Source organism: Tachypleus tridentatus, chromosome 7 (assembly GCF_004210375.1).
Source record: "Tachypleus tridentatus isolate NWPU-2018 chromosome 7, ASM421037v1, whole genome shotgun sequence".
Taxonomy (NCBI): domain Eukaryota; kingdom Metazoa; phylum Arthropoda; class Merostomata; order Xiphosura; family Limulidae; genus Tachypleus; species Tachypleus tridentatus.
Window position 1 is genome coordinate 134,767,568 of NC_134831.1, and position 13,013 is coordinate 134,780,580.

General features: G+C 36.3%; 1 protein-coding gene across 2 annotated transcripts; it reads left to right on the forward strand.

Annotated features, from left to right (window-relative positions):
- The first annotated feature begins 320 nt into the window (after positions 1-320).
- LOC143256650 (uncharacterized) lies at positions 321-12,732 on the forward strand. 2 transcript variants are annotated; one of them, XM_076514137.1, is made up of 3 exons: positions 321-597; positions 6,695-6,787; positions 10,502-12,732. In XM_076514137.1, the coding sequence occupies exons 2-3, from the start codon at positions 6,737-6,739 to the stop codon at positions 12,137-12,139; spliced, it is 1,689 nt and encodes a 562-aa protein (XP_076370252.1). In that variant the 5' UTR covers positions 321-597; positions 6,695-6,736; the 3' UTR covers positions 12,140-12,732. The 2 variants fall into 2 exon arrangements, with proteins under 2 accessions (XP_076370252.1, XP_076370251.1); XM_076514136.1 differs by having other exon boundaries at positions 322-509.
- The last annotated feature ends 281 nt before the right edge of the window (positions 12,733-13,013 follow it).

Below are 13,013 nucleotides of genomic sequence, written 5' to 3' on the forward strand. Positions count from 1 at the left end.
TAATATTAAACGTATGTTCATTCAAACATATTTACTTATACAAGTTTTTGAACAAAATTAGGCCAACTGGTAGATACGTATTTCCTAATAATTGAACCCATCCCTACTGGAGTTGGCGTCAGTGTAATGTTTACGCAGCAGAAAACAGAACATCCGCGTGCTCTCCTTTTCCAAGTAACATATCAGTGAGCTTCAGGTGAAATAAACTACGCATGCTCAAGATGTAGCTCCCGCCTCCAATACACCGTATTGACCCAACCAGGATCTGAGAACAAAACTAGGCCACCCCAGGATTTGTGAATGACTATAAAAGATACAGACAAGCCACTTGTAAAGTATTGCCTTGACCTTCTTGTATAGTGTCCCGAAGCTTTGTTTGGTAGTGGTCGAACCTAGGCGCTGGCCGCCGAACAACTAAGGGCTGGATTACCTTGCTTTACGTATACATATATATATATATATATACTGGTTGGGGCTTTGTTCCGAGCAGACGCAACGCTGCCTGAGATGTGAGTGAAGTTGAATATTGATATTTGTAAGGCTGACTTTAGTGTATGAGTGAAGTCGAATATTGTAATTTGGAAACATGATTTAAAGGTATGAATGAAGTCTAATATTGTTCTTTGTAAGTTAATTTTAGGGTATGGATGAAGTCAAATAATCTGTATAAGACTGGCTTTAACGTACGAGTAGGGTAAAAAAATACGTTTTAAGTTCCAGAAGTTTTGGATTGTTTTCGTTATTTTTTTCAGTTGAGAGTCATTCAAGCTAGATGTTTTAATTTTAATATTGAAAACACGGTATTCTGTCAGTAGTGTACTGTAAATTAAAAAATAAGCTTAGATTAACCATTTCTCGATCTCCTGAGAAAGTTGGTGATGTCCATTTTAGCTTGTTATTGTACCAGATTTTTTAGTTTTTTTTACAGTGTAATTTAATACATGGAGAACTCTTAGGAAGAATTAACCCTGTTTATTGAATAAGTTTAACTTTGCCTAAAGTAACGGATATAAAAATAATTGAGCCAACCAGACCTTTACGATGCTGTTGACAAGATATTTAATTTTATGATGGGCATATAAAACAACACAGTTAAAGATATTGTCACTATTTAAAAAAACATGCCAAAAAATAATAAACACTTAATAAACATTTAAGATTCAAATTAAAGCCTTTGAGATTACCAAACGTAACGGTTATAACTGTATTTTAATATTTATATTCAATTTTGTCGTAATCAGTTTTGTGTCTCTACGTCAACTTATTAGCCGCTGAACAATTATCTCACACAAAAAACGGTTTGGTTCTGTCCTTTCTTATATTTTCACTTCGATGAATTCCTAAATATGAATTTGTACATATATATCAAGATAAATGGTATGGAATAAATGCTGTCATGGAGACTAACATTCCATTTTACCTAGCCTTATTCTTGAATCAATATTTTACGAAACTCATAGGCCTAACAGGCTTTTATAACACGCAAATTAATGTTTCATAAACACGAAAAATATCTAAATGAAAGATATCATATTTCTTAGTCATCTGTGTGACAACAACAAATATAAGGATATTTCCAGAGACACTGACAAATACATCCTCGTAAAACATTTTAAAATGTACATACCAGAGTACTGCAGAAATATTTTAAACTGTTATTCTATAACACGAGTTTTACGAAAAAAAAGAAACAAAAAGAATACTTTTAATAATGGTTTTGAAATTTCGCACAAAGCTACTAGAGGGCTATCTGTGCTAGCCGTCCCTAATTTAGCAGTGTAAGACTAGAGGGAAGGCAGCTAGTCATCACCACCCACCGCCAACTCTTGGGCTACTCTTTTACCAACGAATAGTGGGATTGACCGTCACATTATAACGCCCCCACGGCTGGGAGGGCGAGCATGTTTTGGCGCGACTCGGGCGCGAACCAGCGACCCTCAGATTACGAAGCGCACGCCTTAACGCGCTAGGCCATGCCAGGCTCCAAAAAGAATACATGTCCAATCATTTCGCCGGCTCAGACGGTGTCATTTTTAATGTGACGCTTATGATACTAAAACATCATATTAGACTTGAGCTTGCATCCAAAGTCCTAAAGATATAAGCCCTCAAGCAGTTTGTATACGACAGGCGTACTTTCTAGCACACTAGATTTTCTTAACTATCTTCCGTTTTCCTAGCCACCCAGCGAGGACTGACAGAGAATAATCAAAACCTCTTTTAAAGACAGCATTTTCTTGTTGGGGGGAACAAGAGAAAACTGTGTTATCTTTCTGCCGCATAGTCATTTCGGGTTTCTTGTCGCGTCGTTGTTATCTCTCCTATAATCCATAAATTACCGCCTTCGCAATCATCCATGTTGATTAACGGGTAGATTGCCTGTTACGCTTGCTAGCGTATTTATACACCGTTCAAGAACTAACCGCTAAGGGTATTTGAAATATATTATTTTCACTGCGACAACTAAGAGGGAGTACTTACAAACAAGCGTTTATGAAAAAATGTATTAATAATCCCTCAACGATAAAATATAAGTATATTTTATCATTTCACATAAATCATGAATAACTATAACTGGTTACTAAGCTTGAACAGGTGTCCCTAGTAGACAATATTTATTTTTCACTATAACCGCAAGGGTTTTCAAACTTCGGTAATCTAAATAACTCTGTAATTTAAATTTTTTCCTTGGACCCACAATCCTATCGATGTTTTTTTATTTAAAAACAAAAAGTCGTGAACATGAAAAGCTGTATTATAAAACGAAATGTTTTAATTAATATAAATTTAATTTTACGAGAAAATATTTTCCATTCTATAAATCATATTTTTTCTTTGTTTGTTTTGAATTTCACGCAAAGCTACTCGAGGGCTATCTGCGCTAGCCGTCCCTAATTTAGAAGTGTAAGACTAGAGGGAAGGCAGCTAGCTAGTCATCACCACTCACCGCGAACTCCCATCACGCTATGCAATACCTTCACACTAAATTTTGTAGAATTGCACTCGTTAAACGTGAACCATTTAACTTAGACTTAATCTTATTGGTTAGGATATTTTTAAAACAATCAGTATTGTATCATTTCATTCAATTTCACCTAGGCTACGTAACTAATAAAACTGTAGAACTGTCTTAGCACGTATCAGAGTTGATAACAGTTGCGAAATCTATATAACAAGGCTTCAGTGGTCGATAACATAGCGATAACTTTTTAGGCTGCAAAATAAGTTTCTACAAAAATCACACACAACTCGAGGCAAACAGGTTTCGTGTGTGTGTTTTATGTTGTTGCTGGTGTTTTAGCACATAACCACACAATGGACTATCTGCGCTTTGACCATTTTAAGTGTGCAATCCTACGCTGACCCACCGAAGATTTTATTTTTAAGGTTAGGGAAGTTTTTATTGTGTTACATTGTTTGTAAAATTTATTTTTATATACTGATTTCGCTTTGTACATGTGTGTGTGAGTTTCGGTTATAAATTTAGTGAAAAAGATGTCTGATCTATCTGAGTAACAATGAGTTCTCACATATATTCGCCCGCAGAATACACTATATTGTTGGCAATTTCTGATATAGGTGGCACTCGCCTATAGAATACAATAATGCTAATTATTTGTGGTCAGGTTGACACACGTCTACAGAATACAATATTGACTGCTAGTAGTGATACTGACATCTGCAGTATTACCTAAAAATAATATTATACAATAAACAAACATGGCTATCAACTATTGTTATTTATCATATCGTATCTGTTTAACGACAGGCGCACGTGCTTATTATAAGAAGCAGCACAGAACGTGACAAGAGGAACAAAAACGTCACCCAACGTATCCCGGCAAATAAATGTTTTCCTAGCGTCTACCCAGTAGTAAAGTAGCACCTTAAAGACCTCTTTCTAGTTCAGTTCTTCATTCTGTCAAAACGATTATTAATTTGCGTTTCTTCAGATTGCCTCGAGATGAAGTTTTGACACGGCGCACATGACCCACGGCGTGAGATCTCGAACCGCATAAGTTTACGAAGGTGACGTCAGAGTTTTCTCGTGTTTCATGTGTAAATATTTTGCTCCCATCACACTATGTAATACCTTCACACTAAATTTTATAGAATAGCACTCGTTAAAAAGAACCATTTAACTTAGACTTAAAATATATCATGACGTAAACAAACATATCGTTTGTTGTTGTTGTTTTTACTACTGCTAAGCAAAATCACCAATCAAGCCATTAAATAAAGAACTACAGCCGGCAACATGAGGGTACGATAATTTTATGAGTTAAAATATGAAAACTTGAATCAACTGTTTAGCTTGGAATAGAGCTGAGGATAGCCAAGCGTTTCCTGATTGTGAATCTGAAGATCCATGTTTCACAAACCGTTTGCCCCCCAGTGGCACAGCGACATGTCTGCAGACTTATACTGATAGAAACCGTGTTTTGATACTCGTGGTGGGCGGAGCACAGACAGCCCTTTGTGTATGTTTTCACTTAATAACAAACAACGATACAACCCATTTCACTGTAAAATCGCTTTCTACACTTTAGAGCTATGGATGTATTATAATAGTGATGGTCAAATATCATTATTCATTTTGTTTGTTTGCTTATTTTAGAGAAAAAAAACATCTGACTATCTGCTGTGTCCACCGCGGACAATCAAACTTACATTTTTGTAAGTTCGTAAACATAACCGTTGTTCCTATCACTCAGTAACACAAGAATATTCCAAAATGTGACGGTGGGCGTTTGTTTCTTTGTTTGAAGTTAAGCACAAAGCTACACAATGGGCTCTGCCCACCACGGATATAGAAACCTGGTTTCTAGCGTGGTAAGTCCCTAGACATACCGCCGTGCCACTGGGGGGCAGCGGTGAGTGTTGGTAACTAAATCTCTTCCCAGATGGCATTTATGTAACCGTACGCAAAAATTCTAAAATAAACAAACGAAGAATAAAATGTGACGTCGGCTAATAAACTCTTTTTATCGCTTTACAAATATTTGGTTTGAGTTTTGTTATTTCTCGAGTTATTCAGACCAATGCATCGTCGATTTGTAAAACATGCTTTTTACTAAACAGTGTTTTATATAGATGACAGATTTGTAAATATTCTTGCCTATCATAGCAGACTTATTATACAGTATAAAGAATAGTAACTGAATAAGGAAGGATTACAGAATATTAATAAGGAACGGTAACTGAGCAGTGGCATAGCTAGGGGGGAGGGCAAGGAGGTACATCTGTCTTCCGGCGCAGCATCGGGGGTGGACGCCAAATTGATGTTACATAATCAGGAATTATGGCTTACATTTTGTCTCGAGGGTGCTGAAAACCCTAGCTACGCCTCTGTAACTGAATAATCAAGATTTACAAAGTGTTAATAAAGAACAGTAAATGACATAGCAGGGATTACAAAGTATCCACAACAATGGTTGGACTTAACGTGGCCCTACGGATTACGTTTATGACACTATGATTTTGATTTGTATTTTTCAGTCTCGAGCCCCGTGTCAACTGTTTGTCTGTAGTTAGTGCGTTGATCACTACGTGATCTTTGTCGATACTTCTAAGTGAAACTTCTGTTTACATTTCGGGAACTCAGCAACCTCTACAAACATAGAGTGTTATCACTATGTGAATAAAAGAAAGCTCTCTCTGCCTCGTAAACAACTTGTTTTAGAATCGTTTTAGAATGAAATGTATCCTTGAAATGAAAAAGATCATAAGGTTGTTGTTATTCCTTCGAGGGAGAGCCTCACAAATAAATCATACTTTAAAATATTCGATATCCGAGGCTTACTTGGTATGAAATGGGAAAAAAAATTCAGGTCTGACTTTCTACAACGTTTCGGTTGGTATTTTTTAGTCTTAACGTGATGCAGTAATTATTGTTATCTAAACTTAACTTCAAGACAAATGGAAGAGTGCAATAACGTAACTAAACTTCTTTAGTTGTATACATTGTTAATAACCGTATTATAAAGAAAAGTGTACTTTCAACCTTCAAGTAATGCAAGTGCCAGCTGTGTTTCTTTATTGTTGGTCTGTGCATTTATGTTAATGACCCCTTGGTGAGACACCAGTAAGTTTACAGACTTACCTCGCTAAAATCCAAGTTCGATTCTCCTCTGCTGTGGGAACATCAGATAGCCCAGTGGAGCTTTGTTCTGAAACAAACTAACAGACAGTTTCTATAGAGGAATCCACTATATTTTTTATTCACGTTTAAAGCGGCTTCTAACTTACAAACGTGTATTTCTATAATACGCGTAACGAAAGATTACGAAAATTGCACACCTTCCTCTCTGAGAGCACAGCGGATTAAACTGTTGTCACTGCTGTATAGCTAATATTTTGTGCTGTACGTAATTGCCGTAAAACAAAAATAAACATGTTTGTTCATCAAGAATTATAAACATTTCAAAAAGCTGCCAACTCGACCAAGAAAACGACGAAAAATATTTTATTTACCGGTAGATGACGCTTTAGTACTGAACGATATGGAACGACAAGTATCAAAACCTACATTCTTCTTTCTAACTGAATAAAAATGACGTATTTTATTATGCACTTCTTTGTAACATAACATATTTTACAAGTTTATTTATATGGAAAAACAAGTGCATCTTTGATTGTCGTTTGCTATAGATGTTTTACTTGTTTATAAAATAAATTATTGTATTTTTCACAGATCAGTTGAGTTCCTGTAATTCTTGAAGCGAAACAAGAGACCATGGAACGCAAGGCTTCACTTCTTCTCATATTTTTTCTCTTTTTCATCAAAGTGAGTAAATTTGGGTTGTTTTCTTGTATTAATTTGTAAATAATCAAATGTTCACTATTATTTAAAGAACACTTAAAGTTTTCCTTCAGTTCACGGTTAAATTGTCATTCAGAGATTAAACATAAACGTTTTTGTTTACTTGTTGTTCTTTTTCAAATCGTATATTATTTATTTTATAACTTTGGTCACCGTTAGTTTCATGCTGTCCAATATGACTGTTTATGGAGAGTGAATATACATGTCACTCCTGACAACCGACATTTCGAAACTTCACTGTGAATTCAGCAACAATGCTTTCACGTAAAAAAAATTACATTTTGGAAATTTATTTGCACAGTAAACACATCTTAAGAAGAAGGTCTGGAAATCTGGTCACGCAATAACAACACTTTAAAGACAAGCTCTACAAATTAACATAAAAAAGAGAGAGAAAGAATGAAGGCTTGTCGGAGCTTGAAAAATCTCCCTTTCCTCTTAGTTGCAAATAATCCAAAAACGATAGATCAAAACATAAGGCTATCTTCGTAAAGGCCCGGCATGGCCAGATGGGTTAAAGCGTTCGACTTGTAATCTAAGGGTCGTGGGTTCGAATCCCGGTCGCGCTAAACATGCTCGCCCTTTCAGCTGTGAGGGCGTTATAATGTTGCGGTCAATCACCACTATTCGTTGGTAAAAGAGTAGCCTAAGAGTTGGCGGTGGGCGTTGATGACTAGCTGCCTTCCCTCTAATTTTATACTACTAAATTAGGGACGGCTAGCACAGATAGCCCTCGAGTAGCTTTGTGCGAAATTCAAAAACAAAACAAACGTCTTCGTAAGTACTTTTAACGTTTACCAATATGTTTGCTGGTTTATTAACAGTCAAAATTTAGGATTATATATAACATGTAAATTAATTCTGAGTTGTTGTTTGTAAAACAATTAAATCTTACATTGATTATCACCGTTCTTTTTTATAACAAATTAAACAAAACTTATTATGTTGTTGTTAAGCACAAAAGACTATCTGTGCGCCTTTACTCTTCTGTAAATGATCCTTTTATGGCTGCAGTTTTGTACAAGTTATAGCTAAATTTAATAATCAGGTTTAAACATATTTTATTACACTCAGAGACAACATTAATCTAAAAATCAACGGTGCCATCACCACGGTTTTCACTCCTTACCTGTGCCAAGTGTTTTTTTTAGCACAATAAACACAATTACATCATTATGAGTGAGTTAGACTCCAAATTTAATGTGACAGTTATTGATTTTGATTTGTCACGAAGCTGGAAAAGAAACCTTTCAGCACCAACAGATCATTTGTCTTTTATTGTGCCCAGTTTCCGGGTTCCTTCTTTACCCTCTGGCACGTTGCATTTCGACAAGTTTTTCGAACACGTCAAACAGGGTATGCTCATAGTGGTAGTAATTTCAGTGGGATCAGGGAGATGTTATATGTTCTTCTTGCGGAACCCACATCATTTGACTATGGGGGCGAGAGAGATTAGGTTATAACGATATTGAACAGCTATACCAACGTCTTAACTCTGCCACGTTAAACCAACCAGTCTGTAAATATGAGGTCATATATGCGACTGACTTCTATCGTATTATACATTATTAAAAGCAAGCAAATACCGTGTGAACAAAACTGGGGGGTGTCCTATACAAGTTCATAACATATGTACGTCAGTTGCGATAAAAAAAGAATTATACAAGACTGTTTTGAAATTGTAAAAAGTGCGCCCATTCAAATGTTTCATGAAGTAAACAATAGTTTTTTTTACTTGAATATTAAAATATGTCATTCAACAAAATGTTTTGCGACAGGAAACGGGAAAATAAAAAATGATAATGAACTAAACTTTATTATAACCATATAATGTAATTTTAGTTTGTGTTATTGACTTTAGAAAGACATAGGCCGAAAATAAAAGTGCAAACACGAAATATTCAATCACTAAAAAAAAAACAATATTCAAACTCGTTTTTCACAGCGTAAGCACGTGATATTACGTAACTATTTGTTTATATGAGGGGCTGGCATGGTGTAGCTCTTAGGGCGTTCGACTGTGAGTCGCCAGTTCGAATCCGTGTGAAGCACGTCACCCAACATGCTTGCCTTTTTTTAGCCATGGCCCGTGGGAAAACTGTAATGTGACAGTCAATTCCAGTTTCCATCAATAAAGAATAGTGACGATGGGTGTTGTTGAATAGCAGTCTTCCCTCAATCTGTCACTTCTAAATTAGGAACGGCTATCGCGGATAGCCCTCGAGTTTATGTCGTATTAAGACTTTGCCTTCTAAGAAGAATAAGTAAAATTATTACTCGAAACCTAAACTATAGATTGTCTGAACGCGTGCTGGTTTTGAAACAACTTCCACTTTGTAAATGCTGTTAATTCGAAAGTTCGAAGATATTAGCTTGGCTTCAAAGTCTTGAATTTATACTGATGTTCTGGGTTTCCAGTAGGCCAAAGGTAAATGTGTAGACTTACGATCTTAAAATCTGGGAATCAATTCCACACAGTGGATAGAATATAAATTAGCTATTGTGTATCTTTGCTCTGAAATAACACAAAATAAAAAAATCTACTTCATGATATAACTTTTTCTTAATTTAACCTGTTAAAACACATGACATTAAGCCTTGTCTTAACGCTCTGATTTTTGTGTCTTAAAATTTAAAGAGCTGCTATATATGGTGGCAGAGCTAAATCACAGAAACTTTACTGTCTCCCCTCAAAGACACATGAATAAATGGAAAGCTTCAGTCGTTTTTAAATATCTTAATAAAGAATTAAGTTCAAATAACAAGCTGTTTAACTATCACACTAATCGGACTAGAGGTAGCCATGCCATTAACGTTCTTGGACTGTGAAACCAAAAGTTCACGATCCGTATCCCTTTATTTCAGAAACGCGCTCTGCAATTTGGAGCTGAAGACTGAAATGTTGAGCATATGATTATTAACATTATTAAGAACTACGTATATTTGATTAAATGTTAGTTCACCACTCTTAGAAAAACTAATAAGAAAAATATTAAGATTCTATTTTCTGAACAAAAGCCATATTTTAACTCTTAAACGTTAGAGGTTTGACAAGGTTTGGTGTTTGAGAAATGAGAGACGCTCAATTAATTCACCACTTGAAAACACGAACATATTGCTCAGGAGCTGCATTGAAGAACAAATGTAAAAATGTTTATAACTTGAAGTGTAATCATTCAACTGAAGACCTGAAGGGAATTTAGAAAATATGTATTTTTTCAGTGAAAAAGTACATTTAAAACCCCGTTTTTGTGAAAGGGTTTTCTTTTAATACATCATTGTCATAGGAAACTATTTTGGAGTTTCGGGTAATTGCCACATTGCCATTTTTAGTTTGGGGGGGCTGGGAAATGCTTGAAAATTTAATGCTATGAGATTAAGTCTTGAGCCATTTTAATTACAAATTCTGCATACACACAACGTAACATATCGGACTAAAATAATCAAGTTTTATTACAAAAGTTTTAGCTAAACAAGCCATGCAAAAATGGTCAAGCAAAGGCCTAACTGGTCTTACGATACCTACGACCCTGTGAATTATCAATATTGTCCGGTTCACTAATGAACTAATGATTTATTGCTATGTGTATAAATTATGAACTATTAGTGGAAATGGTATAAAATGTGATGCACATAAATATATATATCTGTGTCTAAAAAGTATTCGTGTTTTCTTAGGTGTTGACCAAGGACATCGACAGCAACGAGGACAATAAGAAAGAAGAATCTGTCAACCTACCGGCAGAACACCGGTCTTATCCTGGATCACCCGTTGGAGGACCGGTATTTGGAGGCGATTCAGGGTATGGACCAGGGCCGGCCTCAGTTCCAGATATTGGAGATTTACACGATATCTGGCCTGTTGGCAGACCAGACATGCCACAAATTAAAAACTTAAATGTGAAATGTGAGAAAAACCACATGAAAGTTAATATAGAGTTTGATAGCCCTTTCTTTGGCATGATCTTTAGTAAAGGTCACTACAGTGACCATAATTGTGTCCACTTACCACCTGGCACCGGCAGTGTTGTTTTAGATTTCGAAATTTACCTAGGAAAATGTGGAATGTCCAGCAGCCAGCAACATAAAGCTGCTGGGGATTACGGTAATGGATTATTCATTGAGAATACTATAATTATTCAATACGATCCTAAACTCCAAGAAATCTGGGATCAGGCCCGAAGACTACGCTGTACGTGGTACGACTTCTATGAAAAGGCTGTGACTTTCAGACCATTCAATGTAGACATGCTTGACGCTGTGACCACAAACTTTTTGGGAGATAACATTCAATGTTGGATGCAAATCCAAGTAGGTAAGGGGCCGTGGGCCAATGAAATATCTGGTATAGTCAAGATTGGCCAGACTATGACTATGGTTCTTGCCATCAAAGATGAAGAACACAAGTTTGACATGTTGGTAAGAAACTGCATCGCCCACGATGATAAGAATCAACCTATTCAGTTAGTTAATGACTACGGATGCGTAGTCAGACCAAAGATTATGAGCCCATTCCAGAAAGTAAAAAATTTCGGATCATCTGCATCAGTTGTGTCATATGCTTATTTCCAAGCTTTTAAGTTTCCAGACTCTATGAACGTTCACTTCGAGTGCGTTATCCAGGTGTGTAGGTATGAATGTCCAATTCCACAGTGCGGAGGAAATCTTGGTGGCGACTATTTTCCAGCTCCTCGCGATCCTTCTTTCGGCTACACTGAACCAAAACCTACTTATACCGAAAATGAACCTCAGTCAAATAAGCCTCTTCCAGTTGGTAGAGGACCCAACGAAAACTATGGCGAGCTCTCTGGGGTTAAATTTCCCAAAGTTTTCTTTAATCGAAATGGAGATTTGCCCAACAAAGAGAAAAATGTCAGCGTTATTGGAGGTTATGCAGTTTCCGGAATTCAGGGCATACCTCGTTCTAGCGAAGCCTCTCCTAGATCCAATGACGTGGAATCCAGACGGAAACGTCAAGCACAGGACGCTAAAGATATACAAACTCAACGAACAATTCAAGTGGTAGCACCTGGTGATGTGGCTTTCAATCTCCCTTTCACCGCAGACAACGAGAGTGTGGTGGATGTGTATTCTCAACCTAGAGACTTTGGAGAAAACGCCATATGCATGTCTGTTCTAGGATTTGCTGCAGGGATAATAATTCTTATATTGTTGCTTGTTGTGTCCACTCTGGTGGCTACATTCCTGTTCCTACGAGTACGCCGATTAACATCGTCCAAGTCGCCATGTGACGAGAAAGTGATAGCTTATGATAACCCTGAGTTTATGAGGGTTGGCTTACCCATTAGGCACTGAATATTATGTACAAACTATGTACCGGTTTCCGAATGAAGATAAAAAATTAAGTCCTAAGTGAAAGGACAAAACAACTCATTATGTTTTCGGTTAAAATCGTTCAAAACTAAACACTTTCTTTTATTGTCCATTCACATATTTCATCATAATTTATAGCTTTATATTTATTGCCTGGTAATCAAATGTTTTAAACAATATCTTTTTTTTTTTTCACTAAAAGTTTGGCTCTAAACGATATGGTAAAAAAAACAGCTTCTTGTTAACATATATTCAGATATACAGTAATTTTAGTGATGTAGTTTGCAGTAAACCTGAAGATAACGTAGAAACACCCTGTGATTGTATAATGTAAATTTTGTCTATGTATTTATGTAGAGTTTTTTTTCTAACGTTTATATTATAGACTCAGTTGAGCTGACAATTGCGCTGTGAGCGAGGCCTCTAGCGGTCAATAGTTCTGATGCTTCCAGTGTTGTTGTCTTTTGTGTTTTTTGTTTTTTTTGGCGCATGACACCATATCTCAGGAATATGATCTGTTTTTTGGTGTACATACAAGACGAACCTAGTTTTATTTCGAATAAAATCATGGTATTTTCTATGAAAAAATTGTATTTATTTATCTATTATGGATCTTTATACGCTTGTTTCTATATAATTGATACTTGAAACTGTCTGGTCCTCCGCTAGTACAGCGGTATGTCTTCGGAGTTACAACACTTAAATCAGGGGTTCGATTTCTCTCGGTGGGCTCAGCAGACAGCCCGATGTGGATTTGCTATAAGAAAACACAAACTCTTAACTACCCGACTAGTTTCGTTGCATCACTCAGTAAGTTCTTGAAAAAGATCTGTGTCGACTTGGGGTACGTCAAAAC